General features: G+C 49.5%; 1 protein-coding gene across 3 annotated transcripts in view; it reads left to right on the top strand.

The window, feature by feature from the left end:
• Positions 1–17,013, top strand: part of MIB2 (MIB E3 ubiquitin protein ligase 2) — a 96,765-nt gene extending 79,752 nt beyond the window's left edge. For all 3 annotated transcript variants that reach the window (XM_044996182.1, XM_044996180.1, XM_044996181.1), the window contains 6 exons: positions 1,930–2,056; positions 3,178–3,408; positions 7,541–7,719; positions 10,824–11,008; positions 11,760–11,825; positions 13,892–17,013. In XM_044996182.1, coding sequence (XP_044852117.1) covers positions 1,930–2,056; positions 3,178–3,408; positions 7,541–7,719; positions 10,824–11,008; positions 11,760–11,825; positions 13,892–14,133 — 1,030 coding nt within the window. In that variant the 3' untranslated portion in view covers positions 14,134–17,013. The remainder of the gene's footprint in view (positions 1–1,929; positions 2,057–3,177; positions 3,409–7,540; positions 7,720–10,823; positions 11,009–11,759; positions 11,826–13,891) is intronic.
• The last annotated feature ends 3,067 nt before the right edge of the window (positions 17,014–20,080 follow it).

The raw sequence follows: 20,080 nt of genomic DNA, 5'->3' as shown, positions 1-20,080 counted from the left end.
TCTTTTCAGTGGAATCAGAAATAGGTGCTTAATATTCCAAAAAGCAATTTCCTAAGCACTAGCTGAGAATAGCCCCATCCCTCTGCTCCCAGAGAGCAATGAACATTCCTAAAATCTAATCTCCTTTCAGGAGAAGTGACCGTGAAACGTTTCATTCATTTGTTCATTTCTTCTCTGCTGCCTTGTGAGCACTGAACAGCCTCTGTTTCTGAGCGCTGGAAGGCGACCCACATACAGATGCGATTTCTGGCAGAGGTCTGAAGCCTCTTCAAGGATTATGAGATCTGTGAAAGTACAAATAGCTCGCTTTCCTGACCAATACCTGCAGATAGGCTGTCCCCCTCGCAAACTTCCCGGCTACATGTCTGAGACTTGTATTTAAAGCGTTGGAGAAGTCTATGGAGTGAGTGTGTGTATCTAGTTGTTGTAGTAAGTGCAGGCCCTGATAAAGGCCCAGTATGAGGCCAGAGGCCTGAACTGAAGTAACAAACAAGACTTTGCTAACATAAAGCAAAGTTAAGCTGTGAGCCAGAGGCCGGCCCGGTTCACAGAAGCTGGCAAGGAAAAGGGCTGATGCTACAGAAATACATATTCACCTAGCATATTAAAGGATAAACACAGTATTAGAACATATTATACTGAAACATTCCATAGATAACGAAAGGACAGGCCGACCCATCCCAATGACAGGGGCAAAAGGGTAAAATGATGGATAAAGTTGTTTTGTTCGAACCAATATGTACAAAGTAGAAGGCGGTGCCTTAATACGTAAAAAGGTTGCACCTCAATACGTCAGGTGTAATGTGTAACTTGTTTGTATCTGTGTATAAGAATGCATTCCTGGGGAGGTGCCTTTTGTCCAGCCTAGGGGGCAGTGGAAATCCCGCCACTGACTAAGCTGAGTCCATTGTCAGGGAGTACATATGTACTGGCTAGCTGTATCGCAGCAGCACCTTGGACTACGTTTGCCGGGGAGCCGGAGGCTGTACTTTTTTCGACAATAAACCTGGCCGACGTGCCTTCGTACCTTACTAAACTTTGTGGTTATTGGGGGTTCTCATCGGGTCTGCTGGGTCAGCTATCTGCGCAGAGCTGGGGCAGCACACAAAGGAAACACACGCACGCAGCTAAGTAATATCAACATTAAAGAGAGCAGAGCACCACACCGGTACAGCTCTGACAACAGTTGTGACTGCCTAGGTAAAGCTGCCACCATAAATCCATTATAACTCATGGTTCTGTGTATCTATAAAAACTGAGGCCATGTCTACACTAGAAACTTGTGCCAGTGTAATAGTGTCAGCGTGAGGGGTGGGATTCTTTACAACAGTTTTATACCACAGAGAAAATTCCTCTTTTGTCAAAAACCCAGTTTTCCGTTTGGAGGGGGGGAGTCTTGATGGAAAATTGTCAAGCAGCCCCCAATGTTTCCTTTGCCCCTCTCCTCTCATTGTGCCTTCACTTGGAGCAGCTTCCTTCTTTCCATGTCTCAGACCTCCCCACCCACTTCTTCCTCCCATGGCTTCCGATCACGGATCTCCTTTGACTGTCTGCCCCAGTCCTGTGCCTGGACCATTCAGCTATTAGGGGTGGGACATGGCAGACAACAACTGGAAAAAAATGGGTCAGATCCGCCCTGTGTGTATCCTCCGTCAGACTGGTCTGGGGATACATCCAGCTCATTATTGACATTGTGAGTTTATCCTGCTTTATTAAAAGAAAACAGAGGGCTTTTGTTTGACTTTACTGATTAAATCTGCAAGATGGATGGAGCTCTCTGGATCACTGTCCTGGCTCATGACGCTGCCTGTTATAACATTAGGAACATTAATTGCTGCTCAACAGAGGAGGCAGGCCTGTCGCTTGTGCATCAGTCTCCTGCTGACAAATAACTCTCTGGTCTCTGCTTTAATCTCTTTAACCTCCCAGAGCCATAAAGAAGATTCTGGCACGAGCCCGGCAGTTGGTTGATGCTAAAAAGGAAGATGGCTTCACCGCCCTGCATCTTGCTGCCCTCAATAACCACATAGAAGTAGCAGAAATTTTAATCAGAGAGGTAAATAACTTGCATGAGAAGTGGCAAGTTCATGTTTCGGGTCATCGCCAGTTCTCTGGGTGTGAGTCTAAAAGGAAGGGAGCCATGTCCAGAGCGTAGAGCAGAGGGACTAGGAATCACTAGGGCAACTGCTGCAAGTTCTGGCTAGGAGTAAAGTATTGCAGCTTGGATCAAAGGGGACTAGGAGCCCTGACTCCAAGGTGCTATTCCTGCCCCTCGGGACAGTATTCTCTAGTGGTGAAAGTAGGGGACCGGAAGTCGGGAAGTAAATTGGAGTTTTGCCGTTGACTTTGGTGGGGGCAGGGTTTCAACCCTGGGATCTAGTTCTAGCTTTGGAGAAAGTGGTGGCTGGAGTTCAGGACTCCTGGGTTTTGTTTCAGACTCTGATTTCTTGTGCTTGTGCCTCTGTTCCTCCACCTCTGCAATGATGGGTACCTCTGCCTCATAGGGATTCAGTGACTTTATGAATCAATATTTGTTGCCACAGAGATCTCTAGGGGACACTGTGTAATGCAAAGTATTAGGGTGATTTTATTAGGTCTGGTGTAGTCCCCGCTGGTAAGCCAGTTTCAATTTGAAGTGCATTCTGATTCCTCACCAGCGCTGTCCTCTGCAGACCAAGTGCTGGCAAAATGACTGTTGAGCCTTCTAACAGGGTATCCTTTCAGGAGAGGCTAGCTGCGTGTTTGCTGCATCCTGTCTCCTGGCATTAGAGCGGTCTGAGTGCTTGAGGGAAACTGAAGCAAAAGACACAAGGACTCAGTCTTGCTTTGTAGAGTTTAGGAGCTGGTCTGTGACTGTCTGGACTTGTTCCAGGCCTTCAGTTGGCCGGTGTCAAGTAATTTACTAGCTGTCACCTCCAGATCGTTACCAGCCAGGAGAAGAGTCCCATGCACTTGTTCCCTTGCAGTAACCACTGCATCACCTGACTGTCGAGGCTTTCTGGACCTTGGGGCCAGGATGAAGAGTAGGATCCGTTTGGGTCCCCCCTACACTGCATTTGCATGGGGATGGAATTGATAAACCAGATTTTCTCCCTGTGCCAGGCAACTAGTGTTCAACAGGGGCGGTCCTGGGACTCTGCTGCTGTTTCTCCGCTGAGTGTTTTTCTCTCCTTTAAGGGTCGCTGTGATGTCAACCTCAGGAACAGCCGGAACCAGACTCCCCTGCACCTGGCAGTCACCCAGGGGCACATGGACTTGGTGCAGCTGCTGGTACGCGAAGGCAGCGATGTCAACGCCGAGGACGAGGACGGAGACACGGCCATGCACATTGTCTTGGAACGGCAGCAGCTGATGTCAATCATGGCCGAGGAACAGGAAGGGGGGGAGGGACTGTCCCTCTTTTCCAAGGTGAGAGAGAGAGAAGAAACAGTGCTGCACCAGGGGAGTGCCTTGCGGCGTCGGAAGGTCCATTGACAGACAGTTAGGGTGGGCGGCAGTCTCCTGAGGGAAATGGGGGGAGTCCTTTAAAACTAGACTGTACTAAGCACTTGGGAATGTGTTTGTAGGGAATGACCCAGCCTTGCTCAAGGGGAGGAGGGCTGGATGTGACCGAAGGGTTCTTATTCCATCTCTGAGTCCTCTGATACTTGGCGCTCAGCCGTGAACTCCTCCACTGTGCCCCTAAGAGCTGCATCAGTATCTCACACTCCATTTTACAGATGGGGCAGAGAGAGGGGAAGTGGCTTGGCCCTAGTAGCAGAGCCAGGAGTCCTGGCCTTAGTTCATAGACCGTTCCGCATTGACTCCCTTTTCCTGTTGGATGGTACTAAGAATATAACCCCCGCGTGGTGTGAAAGTAGCTGGGTAGGGAACAAGACACTGTGTGCATGTGCCTACATCGTATCCAAGCCAGGGGGTAGTTTTAATCTGTCACCTTAGCTCCATCCCGGGGCATGAGAGAGAGTATCACACACTCCCTGTTGAAAATCCTGGGTAAAATCCTGGCCCCATTGAAGTCCATGGCAACACGCTCATTAGTGTCAATGGAGCCAGAATCGCCCGTCCCCCCCAGTCATTGGTTTCACTCCATTTGGGGCAAAAGTTGTGAGAGGCAGTGGAATTTGAGCAGGGGAGTTTGGCTGTTTCGTATCTTTCCCTCATCTCCCCTTCCCCTTGGTGAGGAGGAGCTGGAGACTGAAGTAATTGCTTCCCCGCATTCCACCTCTTGCTGTAGATCTTGTAGGCACGTGCTCTGAAGGCCTGGAGGCTTCCTTCTTACAGTTCCCGCTTGCAAAACAAACACGCTAGGAGGGGGGAACGTTGCAGGGCACCACCCACCAGACCTCAGGAACTGTTGTCCTGCAAGGCGACAAGTGCAGTGGAAAAGCTGCTTTTCAGCATGCCTGCTCTCTCTCTGGCCCAGACTTGTCCCTGGTGTCACATGGCTGACTTCAGTTGTAATTGCTTCAGGGCTGAATTTACTGCTTGATCTGAACTTGGGAAAACTTGATCCTTAGGCCTCAAATCGAGAGGACGGGGCATGTCAGCATTGGAGGCTTAGCCCAGCTCTCCTGCAAAGGTTTTGGCATAATATTAGCCCTTCAAACTGCTCCATCACCTGTTTAGGTACATCTACACTTGGGTGCCAATTTACAGCGGAAGCTGGGTGCGCAGTGTGGGTGAGATGAGAATTATTCCAGTGCAAAGGTAATTTGACAAATTAAAAATCTGACATCAAGTTCAAATGTAATTTAAAATGATTAGAAAACCAACAAATTGGCATAATGCAGTTCTGCACACTGCACCAAACTGCCTGTTTCTCTCCTCCCCGCATCCTACTCAGATCTGCTCTGAAAATTCCACCTCTTCCGTTCGTTTGCTTGCAGTATCCCATGGCACCAGCTTTGATTGCGAGAACTGATGACTCCAGTGGGTGGTACAGAATGCACAAATATGTCCCCCCAGCAGGGCAGAGGCTGATTGCTGATGCGGTAATCAGAGCCCAGTGCCAGCATCCCGCTTTTTGCTACACACAGGCAGTCTGTCAATCAGTCCTCACTCCTTATTCTACCAGTCTGGGAACATGAGCGAAGGGGGCAGGTTTCTAGTAACTCACTGAGCTCTTTTTACAGGGGCTGACTAGCTTTTGGGACTGCCGCGCTGCAGGCCCTAGTAGCTAATACTGCCGGCAGAGATTTTTCAAAGCTGTCTTAACGGTTTTGGATACCCAGTTTCCATTACTGTAAATCGGATTGTGTCCTCAGATTCCTCCCGGGGCTTTGACAGTCTCAGCCTAAATGTACAACTCCTGCCACTCTAATTTTATAGGCCCTGATGTAAAGCCCTTGAAAGGAAATGGGAGCTTTTCCATTGACTTCCCTGGGCTCTGGATTAGGCCTAGACACACTCCTTTTTAAAGCCGGCGATTACTTTCCCCCCCACCCCTCCATTCTGCAGGGTACTGCCACTATTCAGCCTTGCCAAATAACATCCCCACCATTTGCAGAATAGGTACAGTCCCATGTGCACCGCCCCACAGCTGGTAACGTGCTCAGCATGGAGGGGGCACCATCGCCCAGGCATGGGGGGCAGTTTAGTCTCCGTGACCCATTCAGTCCTGGCCTCTGTGCTGTGACTGGGAATTAGAGTGCAAAGAGCAGTGGTGGTTTCTGTGGTGTAGACGCCTTTCTGCTGAGGCCTGGCCTGAGATCCCTGCACTCATTTCAGGTGGGCCAGCGGATGGCGTTACCAGCTGCTAGCGAGGCGGGAGTGTGCTGAGATTCAGACAGTCCATTCTGTTCTGCAGCATGCACATGACCTAATGGGCCAGCCAGTGGATATTCCTCTGGGATGCAATGTTGCATCCAATAATCTAAGAAGGCTGGGACCTTCCCGTCCCCCCTCCCGCCAAATAGCTGCCACTTGGGACTCCATCCACTAACTATTCATCCCTGAAGCTTTAATGTAGTGTCCTTAATGTGCCTTGTAATGGAAATGTGTTTGCGTTGCCTCTGTGCAATGCAGCTTCATCGCCTGTCTCGGATCCCAGGAGGCCCAGGAGTCTAATCTCAGGAGGCCTGCGTCTGAGAGCTTGGCCATCAGAGCAGCGGGTGGGAGGGGGAAATCCTGCTTGCCTGTGCTGTGACTAGCTCTGCCAAGAGCTTTCAATCCAAAACCCAAAGGGAATTGGTGACAGAACAAGGGTCTGAAGGATGGGATACAGCACAGACTTCCTCTGTTATCAGCCTGTTTTGAGAAGTCTCCAGGCCAAACCCCTGGGGAATCCCAAGAGCTGAATTACATTTCCATATTTTAAGCCTCTCGGTGTAGCAGATCAGACTTGTATCATTGGACTTATCTGCAGCAAACCTTCTAGCTCAACAAGCTGACAGATAGCCTGCCAGCCTAATCCGGTGCCACTCAGACATGCTCTGAATTTAGCACTCGGACTTCAGCGCAGCGTAGAAAGGCAAAGCAAAGTTGGGTCATGTTGGTAGAGTTGTAAAATAGAGTGTCTGTCGGGGATGTGTGTGAAATTGGCACTTCATGTTTCATTTCTTACAAAGCCAGCCAGCATCTTCACAAATCTAACAAACTGAGCCTTCTCTGCATCAGCTGTTATCGTCATTTCACAGGTGGGGAAACTGAGGCCCAGTGGGGGAAGGGATTTTCCCAAGATGAAAAGTGACCTGGTGGCAGAGTCAGGAATGCAACCCCAGTGTCCTGAGTCTGTCCCATGCCTTACCCACAATACTGTCCTCCCGATACTTTACCCTCAGCTTGACATGGATGGATTTGACCAGGCTGCTTCCTTCCCTTACCCTCATGTCTCATTAGAGTAGTGCAGAGCTTAGGTGCTTTGCTGTGTGTCAGTTTTTATAAGCGATTGCCAAACTAATGAGCCATCTGCTGTGGTTTTCTCCCTGTAATGCTCATACTCTCCGCTGCCGCCGACGCCGCCTCCTTTACTGTGATGGGAATTGCAAATACCAACAGTTAGACCCTGTTGTTCAGCCTGGCACTAAATGAGTCACTAGCTTTATGTCTGAAAAATTGTACATGTAAGTTGTTGGCAGGCTAACTATGAGAAGATGGAAGGCCTTGTGGTTAACACACTGGACTGGGACTAAGGAGATCAGGGTTCAGTTCCCAGTCTCCTTGTGTGACGTTGGTTGAGTCACATAATCTCTCTGTGCCTCAGATCCTCTCTTGTAATGTGAGGGTCATAATCCTTCCCTTCTTGCACCTTTTGTCTGTCTCATCTATTTAGATCACTCTCTCTTAATACAAGAATGTGCAGCACCTGGCACAATGGGGCCCGATCTTGGCTGATGCCTCTAGGCACTACTGTAGTAAAAATAAGTATGTGACTTAGATGTCTAAGTATCTGATTGTGTTCACGAATAAGGGGTGCAAAATTACAGCTGCAGCTCTTTGCACCTGCAAATTGCAAGCACAAGAAGTGAGGCTGGTTTTCTGGGGTCTGACCCATAGCCAGGTTTCTAAGTGCCTTAACAGAGACTTTCTCCCCCTCTCTTAGCTCCAGGCTTCAGGCTTCCTTGGAAATGTAGAGCTGAATGTTGGTGCTGCGATTGCGTGTTTCCTAGCACAGGAAGGAGCAGATATTAATTACGCCAACCACAGGGGAAAGTCTCCCCTGGATCTCATTGCAGATGGAAGGATAGTCCAGATCATCAAGAACTTCTCCCAGAAATTCAGGTAGGCTACACAGTGGGACCACTTCCTAATCCCAAACCTGTAGGTGCTAGCCATGCCAGACCCACACCCTGCAGAGCAGACTAAGAGGGGCACCTTCAGCTGCCATTGACTTCAGTGGGAACTGATCTTTTGTGACTGCCTTGCAGAATCAGTGTCTTCTGGAAGAACTGGCTGGTGGTCTCCCTCAGGACCTGTCAGCCTTTTGATATCTCCCGGATGCCAGTCTGGGGCCTGGCCGATGCTTAAAAGTTTTGCTGGTATAGCTATGTCACTTCCCTAACCCATGTAGCTATGCTGCCAAAAGCCCTAGAGTAGACACATGTATGCTGGCAAAAAAACACCTTTTGTTGGTGTTCTTTCATTTGGGGAACTGGTATAAACTTAGACCAGTAAAAGAACTCTGGTACCATGTATACGAGGTCTGAGCCTCTCCTGTTTGGACACTGCTGGCAATGTGTTTCTGGCGGCTTGTTGGGTTCCAGGATGTCCTCTGCAGCTCGCAGAGGAGGAGGATGTAGCAGACTAGTGATACTTGGATAAACTCAGCAGCCTGACTTTGAATAAAGAGACAACTGCATTTTAGCTGCCCAGCCTCTTACTGCAGGATGGGGTGTCATTTGGCCCTGTAACAGGGCCTGTGCACCATTTACATGGGCTCTCTGCACAGAGGTGAATTTCACCCTATTGGTCTCTGAACATCAAATCATTGGAGCTGACCTCTGTCGTTCAGTTCAGTTTGGGATTTTGTTTCACTCTTAATCTACTAATCGCAGGATCCAAGTGAAGTACAGAAGGCAGTGAACCCCAAATGCCATGTCAAGGTTGGGTTCTGGAAGTCCCTATAGCTGGACAATGTCCATCTTTAAATTGATAAGTGAAACAGATGAGCAAATCTGTCTGATACCCCCATAGGGAGAACAGCGTCAATGGCTTGGCCTTTGGTTCCAGGTCTGCAAAACCTTATTGTTTGGGTTTTGGTGCATCAGACCTGAAACTACTGGTGGTTGTCATCAGAATTCTTTCTTATTTGTAGGGTCCTACCAAATTCACAGTTCATTTTTGTCAATTTCACGGTCATAGGATTTTAAAAATAGTAAATTTCATGATTTCAGCTATTTAAATCAGAAACTTTGCGATGTTGTGTCGTTCTGACCCAAAAAGCAGTTGTGGGGGGTTGCAAGGTTATTGTAGGGGGGTTGCGATACTGCTACCCTTACTTCCGCGCTGCTGCTGGCAGCGGCACTGCCTTCGGAGCTGAGTAGCTGAAGAGCAGCAGATGCTGGCTGGGAGCCCAGCTCTGAAGGCAGAGCTGCCACCAGCAGCAGCACAGAAGTAAGGATGGCATGGTATGGTATTGCCACCCTTACTTCTGCACTGCTGCTGGCGGGGTGCTGCCTTCAGACCTGGGCACCCGGCCAACAGCCACTGCTCTCTCGCCGCCCAGCTCTAAAGTCCAGTGCAGAAGTAAGAGTGGCAATACTGCAACCTTCCCCCCCCCCCAAATAACTTTGTGACTCCCCTGCAATGCCCTTTTGGGTCAGGACCTCCAATTTGAGAAACAGTGGTCTCGACTGTGAAATCTGTATAGTATAGGGTAAAAGCGCACAAGTTCAGATTTCACGGTGGGAGGCCAGATTTCAGGGTCCATGACACGTGTTTCATGGCCGTGAATTTAGTAGGGCCCTACTTATTTGCATCCCGAACCTCTGGAGATGAGCAAGGGTTGGGTAAATGTTTGGGGTTTGGGCTCATCTTAGTATAATCTGTGAATTCCTTGGTTTTGTGATTTTAGCATGTATCCACTTTCTTCCCTCTGCTGGATTAGCTTTGCTCAATGGAGAACAGGGGAGGCATGTCTGTGTGTAATAAACCCCTGTAAGCAGTTAGGGAACATTTCACCCCATGAAAACGTTTTGAATTTGTTGCATTCAAAAACCGGGGAGGAGGTGAATCCTCTTCAGAGGGGATGACTTAGCAGTAGCCCAAGACAGGTAGATTCCATCAACAATGTGATTGTTCCTCCACTGGCCCCTTCCATTCGCACGCCGCTGATATATACAGGATAACTAGGAAAGAGCATCCATGCTGTTAGTGTCTGCTAGAATGGGAGCTGGCTATTGGAAAAGCACAGAAAGAATCAGATGCCCAAGGGGTAACAGAACTATTCTGCGTCCTCTGCATGGGGACTTGAATACGATTGAACTTGGCAGTGGCTCATCATGTGACGGATGCCATCTTAGACCTGTCAAGTTTAAATAATGCCATGAGAAAAAGATAGATGGTGTTTACCAGTTCAGTAAATCCTCTGATTTACGTTATGTCTTTTGTACTCAGGCAGCTGCTCCAGAATGGAGGGGCAGATTTAATTAAGGGCAGCCTTCCTCTGTACCAAAACCAGCCTGTCTGTTTTTTTTTCCTCTGCCGACACAGAGTGGAGGTGGGCTGTATTGGTGATACTTGCCTCAGGATCTTCCCCAAAGCTCAAGGGTGTCTTGGTCTAGGCTCCACAAAGTTGCGATGAGACGCCGGACAAGAATCCAAAGCTATAGGGGGTCTGGGCAGTTTGACTGTGGAGTTGAATCCAAACTTCCCCAAAGTTGCAGGGAATGTTGTGGATCCAGGAGTCATGCCGCCGAGGTCAGGGTCTGGCTCAGAATCCAGACTCTCTGGGGTTCAGATGCAGGCACTGAGGTCAGGCCTGTCCCGTGTGCTTACGAGAGCGGTGTAACCAAAGGGGCTGCCTTTGCTGAATATCCCAGCTCGCTGACTTTGCACTGCTGATGGCTGTGCTGGCAGGAGCCCACCGTTCTCATCCATGAGAAGTGTTATGCCCTGCGCGGGTACCTTCCACTCCCTCTCTCCCCTCCCCCTCATGCATTTGGGCTAGATCCTCAGCTGACGTAAACAAAGGCAGCTCTGTCCAAGTCAATGGAGCTTCATAGACTTGCGCTGGCTGTGGATTTGGCCTGTTGTCTGGCTCTGAAGCATTTGTCCATACCCGTCCCTGCCATGATAAGGCCATTGGGGAGAGCTGCTGAGCAGCCTTCTGTGTGCGGGATGGTGCCGCAGCCAGCGAGGTCACTAATTCTATGTGGTGGTTGCAGGGATGAGCAGATTTCTTCAGACAGCTCTGTGGTGACCTGCAGCCTGCGCAGAGTGCACACCACCCCCAACACGATGACCAACCTCAGCGTGCCCAGCATGGCGGCCCCGTCCGAGTGCCTGGTCTGTTCTGAGCTGGCTTTGCTCATTCACTTCATCCCGTGTCAGCACAGCATCGTGTGTGAAGGTAGGTCGCTCCCGTTGGTTCCTTTGCCGGTGCTGACTCCACCTCCCCATTCCCCTTGTCTGGGGAGCATCTTGGGATGGGACTGTTGGGTTCTCACCAGAGCAACCCCAGGGCTATTCCTGCAATGGCCTTTTAGATGTGACACCCTAAAGTCATGGAAGTTCCCGCTGTCCTACTGGATTGGGACCCGAGGCAGCTGCTCTGGATGGTTCAGAAGGAAGTGGCAGACGGTCAAGTTCCAGCCAGCAATGTTTTCTCCAACAAAACCATTTCCAAGGGATTCCCCCACCCCCACCCTCTCTGGCTTTTGTCTTCTGTTTCCCTTTGAATTATATTAACAGATCAGCAAGTCCGTTATCTCCGCTGGGTCCCTCCGTCTGGCTGCAGAGTTTGGTTAGGAACAGGTGTGAGAGCCCCATCCATTCTGTCAGAATATGGGACCGTTTTGCAGCTGTTATGCAGGGATTTGAGTCTGGGAGGGCGAGGTTATAATGGCCATTGTGGTAACGCAGCTGCTAAAGAGTTGGGCTGTTGCACTGAAGCTCTGGGGAAGGGGCAGCTGAAGTGACAGGACTAGCATGTAGCTCAGGGAGATTCTCAGCTCCATGCAGACAACGACCGTCTCTTACAGTCCAGGTGATTCTTGGATCGTTTAAAAATGTGATGCCCTTGTGTGTCCTCTTTGCTTTTGGGCTCATTCAAGCACCACTGGGTTTAGCTGAAATCTCTCTCCTTCTCCTGCCCCCGGTAGAATGCTCCAGGAGGATGAAGAAGTGCATCAAATGTCAAGTGACAATAACCAAAAAACTCAAGCAAGGTAGGTTGCTCTTGTCGTCCATGGCTTTGAATAGAAAAGGCCCCTCTGAATGTTTATTTAGGCTACAGCCCGACCGATGGCTGCTTGATCTCGGTGACATTAGCGTACAGAGGGCATTCTCAGCCTGTCTTGCAGTGCTCTCACAGCCATCACCTCACAGCTAGTCTCAGCAGAGATGCCACTGGTGAATTGTCTTTCCTCTTTAGAGGCAGCTGTTACAGGCCAGCACAGAGGCCTCATTGGCAGGGCAGTGTGTGTTTGCCTTGCCACTGCCTGTGCTGTGAATCGATAGCAGACTTCCGTCCAGCCCCTTGCACCAGCAGAGATTTCACAGTGAAAATTTGTGATCAAGGAAAGCTTGTAACATGCAAGAGCCTAGCTTTGCCCTTGTGCTTTAAAGGCATTTTAACCTAAGTCACCTTATGGGAGCCAGGTAAGTGGGGTTGGGGTTGGTCCCAGGGCAGTTAGGTTTGACTGTTTTTTTTTGATGGAATTCCTCTCCTACCTTAGCCTGGATCTCTGCAGTTTTATACAGGGAGTGCCTTCCATTCCCATAATTCAGTCTCCCACACAGGGAATACTGTAATGAAGGCCGCATGCTGGTTCCATGCCATGGGGCAGCAGGCTCCTGCCAGCCATGGAGTTCACCCATGGCGCCTGCTGCAGTGCTGGCAAACAGGACACATGGGAGTGGGTGTATCTGCACCCCTCTGGCAGAGGTACTGAGGACAAAAAATGCTGCTGCTGATTTGGGTGGCTCTAGGCTGTGATCTTGCAAATGGGCCTGATGCCAACTGGCTGCCTTGATGGAAGTATAGAGGAGCCAAGAATTTGTCACATGAGCTAGACGTACACTGCTGGCCAGGGCTGAAATCCTCCCTAGGAGCATCCATAGGCAGGAGTGCCCTGTTACTGCAGCATTCTTCAGCCATATAGAATGCAGGAAAATATAATGGCTCCCCCCCCCCCCCCCGAGTTGGAATCCCTGCGAAGATTCCAGTCTATTGCAGCAGTCAGGCTTTTGAGCATATCAGCAGGAAGTCAGCTGGCTTGGGCCTCACCATTTATCCCTAACTTCATCCCAAAATTCCTTACACACTTAAAAGGAATGGTGTCCCTAGCCTCTTGTTTGTCAGAGGGTGGAGATGGGTGGCAGGAGAGAGATCACTTGATCGTTACCTGTTAGGTTCACTCCCTCTGGGACGCCTGGCATTGGTCACTGTCGGCAGGCAGGATACTGGGCTGGATGGACCTTTGGTCTGACCCAGTATGGCCATTCTTATGTTCTTATGTAAACTTAATTGATGTGGTCACTTCACCTACCACTGGAATGCAGCCACCTCTGGGGTGAATCAGGGCATCTGTTTAAAAGCACACAGCAATATGACCTAGTTGTTTAGGAACAGAATGTGAATAGTATTGTGTCTAGCTGAAACCAGGTGGAATTTACTTATCTTAGCTGGAATTTGCCCAGTACATGGAGCTTTCATCTCATCTGAATTAGAACCAAGTGTCTCTACAAGTTCTCCTCTGTTGAACTTTGCAAGTAAGGAGGATTAAATTACCCTCTTGAATTCTATGGCTTGTGTTGTGCAGGAGGTTATAATGCTCTCTACCAACTTTCACATCTCTGAATCTATAGCCTGGAAAGCTAGAGCAGAGAGCTGAAGCAGTACTGCAGACAGGAATTTAAACTCAGCGAGGCGAGGGCATGCAGTGCCATAACACGTCGCAGACCAGTTACTGAGGAGCAGCGTGCCCAGTTCTTTGCTAGCACTGCACTTTTCTCTACTTCCAGGCAGTGGCAGCAGCTTCTGGAATGATGAGGGAGGATGCACATCTCAGAGAATACGATTTATACGCCCCTTGAGGCCGCTGTCCCTTAACAGCTCAGCAACAAACCAAAGGAGAGAGAAGCACTGGCCATCCTTTCACGAAATACTTCTCTCCAGCTGTCTAGTCAGAGAGTTAATTAGTGCTCCCAGGGACAAGGAGTGCACTGGAAGGTGCTTGCAGAGGAAATAGGCAGAGTCCCCAGCCACTAACTTGCTTCCTGTTCCCCACAGACAGCACAGAGGTGGAATGCAGCCCCAGTGCCGAGCCCACGGACCAGCGGAAGCTGATGGAGGAGCTACAGAGCCGCTACCGCCAGATGGAGGAGCGCATCACCTGCCCTATCTGCATCGACAACCAAATCAAACTGGTCTTCCAGTGCGGACATGGCTCCTGCCTTGAGTGCAGCGAGGCCCTGACTGTCTGCCCCATCTGCAGGCAGACTATCCGGGACAGGATTCAGATCTTCGTCTGAGGATGTGCGCTCTCCCCTCCCCTTTGCTCCCTCTCCTACCTTCCTTCCTCCCTTTGTGTGTTCATTTAGTCAAGAATCATGACCCATCCCCTGTGTTTGTCTGACTCTGAAGCCATCCTGAAAGGGGGAAAGTGAATCACAAGAGTCACTCATGGGGGAAACGCTCTCCCCATAATGACAGCGAGACGCCAAGCTTGTGGGGAAACGGCCCTCCCGCCCTGTGCTCCTTTCCCAGCATGGACGGCGCCAGGCGGAATGCTGACAGGACGCCCCCGTGCTTTGCGCTGACGACGGGAGGGGCTGTGAAACCAGCACCGGGACAGAGTGCTTTCATGTGCAGACATTTCAAAAGACATCCCGCTCCTGTCTAGTTCCCTGCAGCGTCTGATTCGCAGCCTTACACAGCTCTGGCAGGATAGGCTGCGGCACAGTCCTTCTCGTTCCCCGGCAGGCTGTGGCAAAGCAATACTCTCGCACTTTACACAAGGAGGTATCCAGTGGGATCGGGCACTGCCCTTGGCTCTCTCGCAGGCTTGTCAGTTGCGGGGGGGGTCTCTCGTTAGACAATGTGCTCTCAGAACCAAGCCTTTTGGGCGTGACGAGGTACTTGGATTTGGGCAGCGGGGAGGAGTCTGGAACTGACGTGTTCCCAGAGAGAGACAGAGCGTGTGCCTTAGAGATAAAGTAGTGAACATTTACTGAAGAAAATACTGTTGCAGCGCGTATTTTTGACCTCTAAGTGACACTCTTCTGCCAGCAATCTACCTTTTTTTTGCAGCCATAATTCCAGAGACTCTTGAGCTTTTTACCCATAATGCCAAAGGCAGGTGTCAAATATTCCAACCGAAATGTAAAAAAATAAAATAAAATACGACTAATAAGGTGGAGGAGAGGAAATTCGTTATTCTCTTCAGCAGAAAAATTTATTAAAATAGGACATTTATATTCCACTGGACATTAATAGGAATGTGTGAACAATAGTGTAAATCCTGGGGTCAACTTGATTCCAACTGGATCATGTTTTCCAACCAGTTGATTTGGGAAAAAGCACCATCCAGTGAACTCTCACCCGTACCTGTGACTGGGTTCTAGTGGTGGCACCCTGAGGAGCTCCCTTGTGTGTGTTTTGTATGTAGCTTTGTTCTATGCAGTTATGCTGCAGACCAGTATAATCTTTTCTTACACCTAGAAAGCCGTGTATAAAATCAACCGAAACACAGGGTTTCTTTCTTAAATTTGTTCATTAGCAAAGACATGGCAAAGGATTCAAATTAGTTTTGAATCCTTGTGCGTGTGTAGTGGTTAGAGGAATATGTATTGCCTACTAGTAACTCTAAGTGTCCCAGGAAATTGTCAGTCCCCACTTGCTACAGATAATATCTCAGAATGCTTTCTCAGTTGAGTTTATTACAAAGTCTATGATTTTTTCCCAGGCAAAGGGACAATCTTGGGTCACATTTAACCCCCAAACATAGATTATTTGTTAAAATAAGATTTGACAAAACTAACATGCAGGTTTCAAGAATTATATTTTATTCCCAGGAAAACAGATTTTCTAATAAACACCCCGCCCCTTCCTGGTTGCTGTATCGTTCTAAGTGAAAATGACTGTGAATGGCCATCTTCTACTACCCTTTCTCATAGGAAGTGGTACCAGAGACCACCAGTGCCTTCCGATAATGTGAGGGCACCTGGCTTCAGCAGTGGAACTGAGCATGCTCAGTACAAGTCAAGCAAGAAATGTGGGTGGGGCACATGGCCCCCATGTCCCACCCCCATGCGTTGCCTCTGAGTGGTACTTGATGCCTCAAATAATCCCATTCAGTGCAATGGGGCTGCTTATGAAGTAAGTTGCTACTCATCGTAAGCGTGGCAGAATATGGCCAAATGGGACTCTTCTGTAAAGAAAAGTGATGTTAACAAACCTTATTTTTATTGTCCAGGCCTGGACAAATGCTGAAAGCAAACAGTCCGCATGTAACCACATAAAGTACGTTTATAGCTGGATTTCAGAAGGGCTTCCTGTCGGACTGACTCTGCTCCCACTGAATGCAGTGGGAGTTCTGCTGTGGAGTTCAGTGGGAATGGTCAGCCCAGTGCTAAGATCATCTGAAAACGCCACCATGGACTTTCCAAAATTCTTTAATAATCTAAGATGTGATTAAGATGGGCCAGAAAACTTTTTCTTTAAAAAAATGAGAATAATCTGGTTTCTTTGAACCAGACGCTGTCCCTATCAGGCCTGATGCAAAGCCAATTAACACCAAGAGGAATCTTTCCATTCATTTTAATGGACTTTGAATCAGGCCCTAAATCAGAATGCTGGTCCCAGATCGGCCTGAAGAGCTAGTGGGAATATAACATTGAGTGCTGGGCATCTCCTTTGTCATTAAAATAAGCTTTACAGTCCTGAAAGTACAATACTGTCGGTGTCTGTCCAATCTGTGACAGCTGCACTTACTGCTTTCTGCTGTAAATTAATGATTTTACAGGCTATATTTAAATCCAGTATCGTACTAAGCATTAAAAGGACATTTTCAGAAGTATACCTCTGCTGCAACAACAAACCAATGCACTGTGCTGTATGTCAGACACATGTTTGTGCTGTTTTGGGGACTGCATATCCTGCAACTTCTGTCCCCCTCCTCTCGAAGACTTTGACACTGGACTTCGTCAGTGTACACAGAGAAGGATACAGCGGATCTCCGACTTCTTGGTTTTTTAAAAAATAGTTGTGCGCTAGATGAAGGTATCTCGGATCACTTCTAGGCCTGTGAAAATGGGGAACTGTTTGTAGTGAGAATACACAGTCTTCAACCTTCAAGGTGTCTTTCCGCTTTGCAGCAAATAATTTTTTTTTTCTGTTTTCCTCTTTTTTAACTTTTTGTTTCTTCAACCTTAATTGTTTCTTAATGAAAATTTCCTTCCAAGTTCTTGAGATCTTGTGCATAGATCTGAAACCCTTTGTGTTGCCAGGGTGGTGGAATTTGGTATGGTCCCTGCTTTAGAGCTGTGGATATCTTTTTATAGGTGGATTCCAGGGAGCAATCAAATTAATTTCCTGCCATTGGGTTCAGTCTTCAATAAGAAATTTGAGCAGAGATTTTTACCACTTTCCAGTCTATTATATTTGGTAGGCTTATACTGTAAGTTTGAACCAGACTGCAGTCAGTACAATTGTCACTCCTTCTGCTCTTTTGGTGGTGCTTTAAGATAAGATCTAAGTGGCTTTTAAGAGTGGTTTGAGGAAATCCGTTTATCCAGCCTTTCCTGCCATTTAGGAAAAAATAATCAAGTTATTCACAGTTTGCCAGAAATCAAGATTGTTTTTCTATTAGGAAGAACTAAGACTTATCAAAGGCCAGAAAAGGCAGATTCCCTACGTCTGATGGCACAGGAAGGATTCAGATAGACAAGAGGGTTTGGGCCTAGTAACCTAAGCACAGGACTGGAACCGAGGAATCCTCGAGTCTTCTATTCCTAACTCTGACACTGATTCCTTCCAGGACCATGGGCAAGTCCCTTAATCTCTCTGCCTCCATTTCTCCATCTCTAAAATGCATGATGGGGTTGTGAGAATTAAGGTTTATAAAGCGCTACATAAAAGGTAAGTGTTCTCGATTCCTGACTCTAACTCATAGAACCTCTGTCCTCCCTCTGTAGCACGAACATCACTGCATTGGCCCATTAATACCAAACCCCCGCAGGTTCACCTGCACGGGGTTGGTAGATGATACTTTTCATATTCATTTCATGTTCAGCTGCGCTGGCAAGCAGAGGGTTAATTCCCCAGTGCAAACTTCACCTCACAGATACTGTTCCAGGCTGCTTGTGAAATGCAGGTTTTGCTTTCTGGAATTGCTGCCCTGTTTTTTTTTAATCAGCTCTAAGTCTGAGATGTCCACCCCCAGAATCAATTTCCTGAGCACAGGACCCATTTTAAAGGCCATCATGCATGTCTGCAGAACTCCTTGCCATAGCTTGGAGGTTGCAGTGGTGAGATGGTTGACGAGCACGTGCAGAAGTGTATGGAAGAGCCAGGACTAGAGTGCACTGAGGCAGATACACCCAGATATGCCCAGCATAAAGGAGCATCAAATGGTCCCTGCTAAAGTGGGAACGACTCCTTCGACTTCTGCACCGTGGCATTGGCCAGCGACATCCACGGTGGGCTCCGTGTCTGTGGAACAGTGCAGCTGTTGAATCCCTGTCCTGCAGCAATGCAAGTTGTCATCCTGATGAGAAGCTGGGACAGGGGACGTTCTGCACGTGAGGCTCCTTCACAACAGGGAGAGGAAGTGATCGTTGGAGCTGGAGGACTGAGGTGTTTCTGGGAGAAGAAAGACCAAGATGGACTAGGTAAGGGCTATGGTCTCTCTGCCCCCTTGCCAGGGCTGCCCTGAGGGTTTCTGAGTCCCCAGATAGCTAGGGGGGGAAGGGGAATCCAGCACTGATTTGCCTCCGCCGGTGACCCTGCTGACTCGGGGAGACGGGGCCATGGGTTGACTTATTCTGTCTTGTTGCTGGGTAGGCTAGGCTAGGCTGGCTGGCCTACACGATGCAGAGCCAGTGTGGGTTTGACGAGCCCCAGTACCTGCTGGGCTGGAGCAAGGGCTGCTGTGTGCACCTGCTGCCTGGCAGCTGCAGTCGTCTGCCTGCCTGCAAGGCTATTTCCTTTCCAGGGGCCCAAGACAGCTCGGGACAGAGACAGTGGGGGCTGAATCGGGGTCTAAGGTCTGACCAGAGGACTCCTCCCACTAGGCAGAGATGGGCCAAGAAGTGATGCTGAGATTGGGATCTGCATTCAGTTGAGCTAGAGATCACCAGGATGCAGGTCCACGGCTGAACCCCAGGGTGGGGTCAGAGGCTCAAGAGCACCCAAATCAATCACACGAGACTTCTGACAGCTTGAGCCATGACTGAAGCAGTTGTTAAACTGGCCAGGCCTTTCCGGTTTGGGTGGGAGTCGGGTAGGGAATTGAAATTCAACACCCCCCCTCCCCCACACGCACTTGAAAATCTTGGCCACCATTTATAAGTTGACCCTGGTTTTGCCTGTTGATTACTTAGAACTAATCGCTGAACGAGGCGCGGGCCTCCCTTCGTTGTCAGTTTGGCTTAGTGGGAAGAAGAGCTGGTCCATTTTCTCTCCTTGGTTTTTAGGAATCTTTGTTAAGGCTTGTTGAGGGGTAAGGTTGTCAACTGTCTAATCACACGAACCCGAACACCCTTGCCCCTCCCCCCCTTCTCCGAGGCCCCACCCCGCTCACTCCATTCCCCCCTCCCTCCATGGCTTGCCCTCTCCTACCCTCACTCATTGTCACTGGGCTGGGGAAGGGGGTTGGGGTGCGGGGCCCAAGGGTTTGGAGTGTGGGAGGGGGCTCTGGGCTGAGCCTGGAGCGGGGGGTTGGGGTGCGGGGTGCAAGCTCTGGGAGGGAATTTTGGGTTTGGGGGGCTCAGGGCTGGGGCAGGGGTGTGGGGTACAGGCTCTGGGAGGAGTTTGGGTGCAGGAGGGGGCTCTGGGCTGGGGTAAGTGGTTGGGGTGCAGGAGGGGGTGTAGGCTGCCTGCCCTGGCCCCGCACTGCTCCAAGCAGCTGGCATAGGAGGCTCCATGTGCTGCCCGGACCCTCAAGCACCACCCCTTCAGCTCCCATTGGCCACAGTTTCCGGCCAATGGGAGCTGCGGAGTCGGGGCATGGGCAGCATGTGGCAACTCTGCCCCTCCACCCCTAGGGGCTCCAGGGACATGCCAGGGCCAGCCGCTTCCAGGAGCGGTGTGAGGCCATGCCAGGTGAAGAGTCTGCCTTAGCCCTGCTGTGCCGCTGGACTTTCAGCACCTAAAATCTCCTGGTTTGGCTGGGAGATAGAGCGTGATTCTGGGAGACTCCTGGCGAAATCAGGAGGTTGGCAACCCTAGTGATGGGGTGCACTGAAAGAGTTGAATTAA

Source organism: Mauremys mutica, chromosome 21, assembly GCF_020497125.1.
Source record: "Mauremys mutica isolate MM-2020 ecotype Southern chromosome 21, ASM2049712v1, whole genome shotgun sequence".
Lineage (NCBI taxonomy): Eukaryota > Metazoa > Chordata > Testudines > Geoemydidae > Mauremys > Mauremys mutica.
The sequence above is the reverse complement of the archived record's forward strand: the minus strand, read 5'-3'. Positions and strand labels throughout refer to the sequence as shown.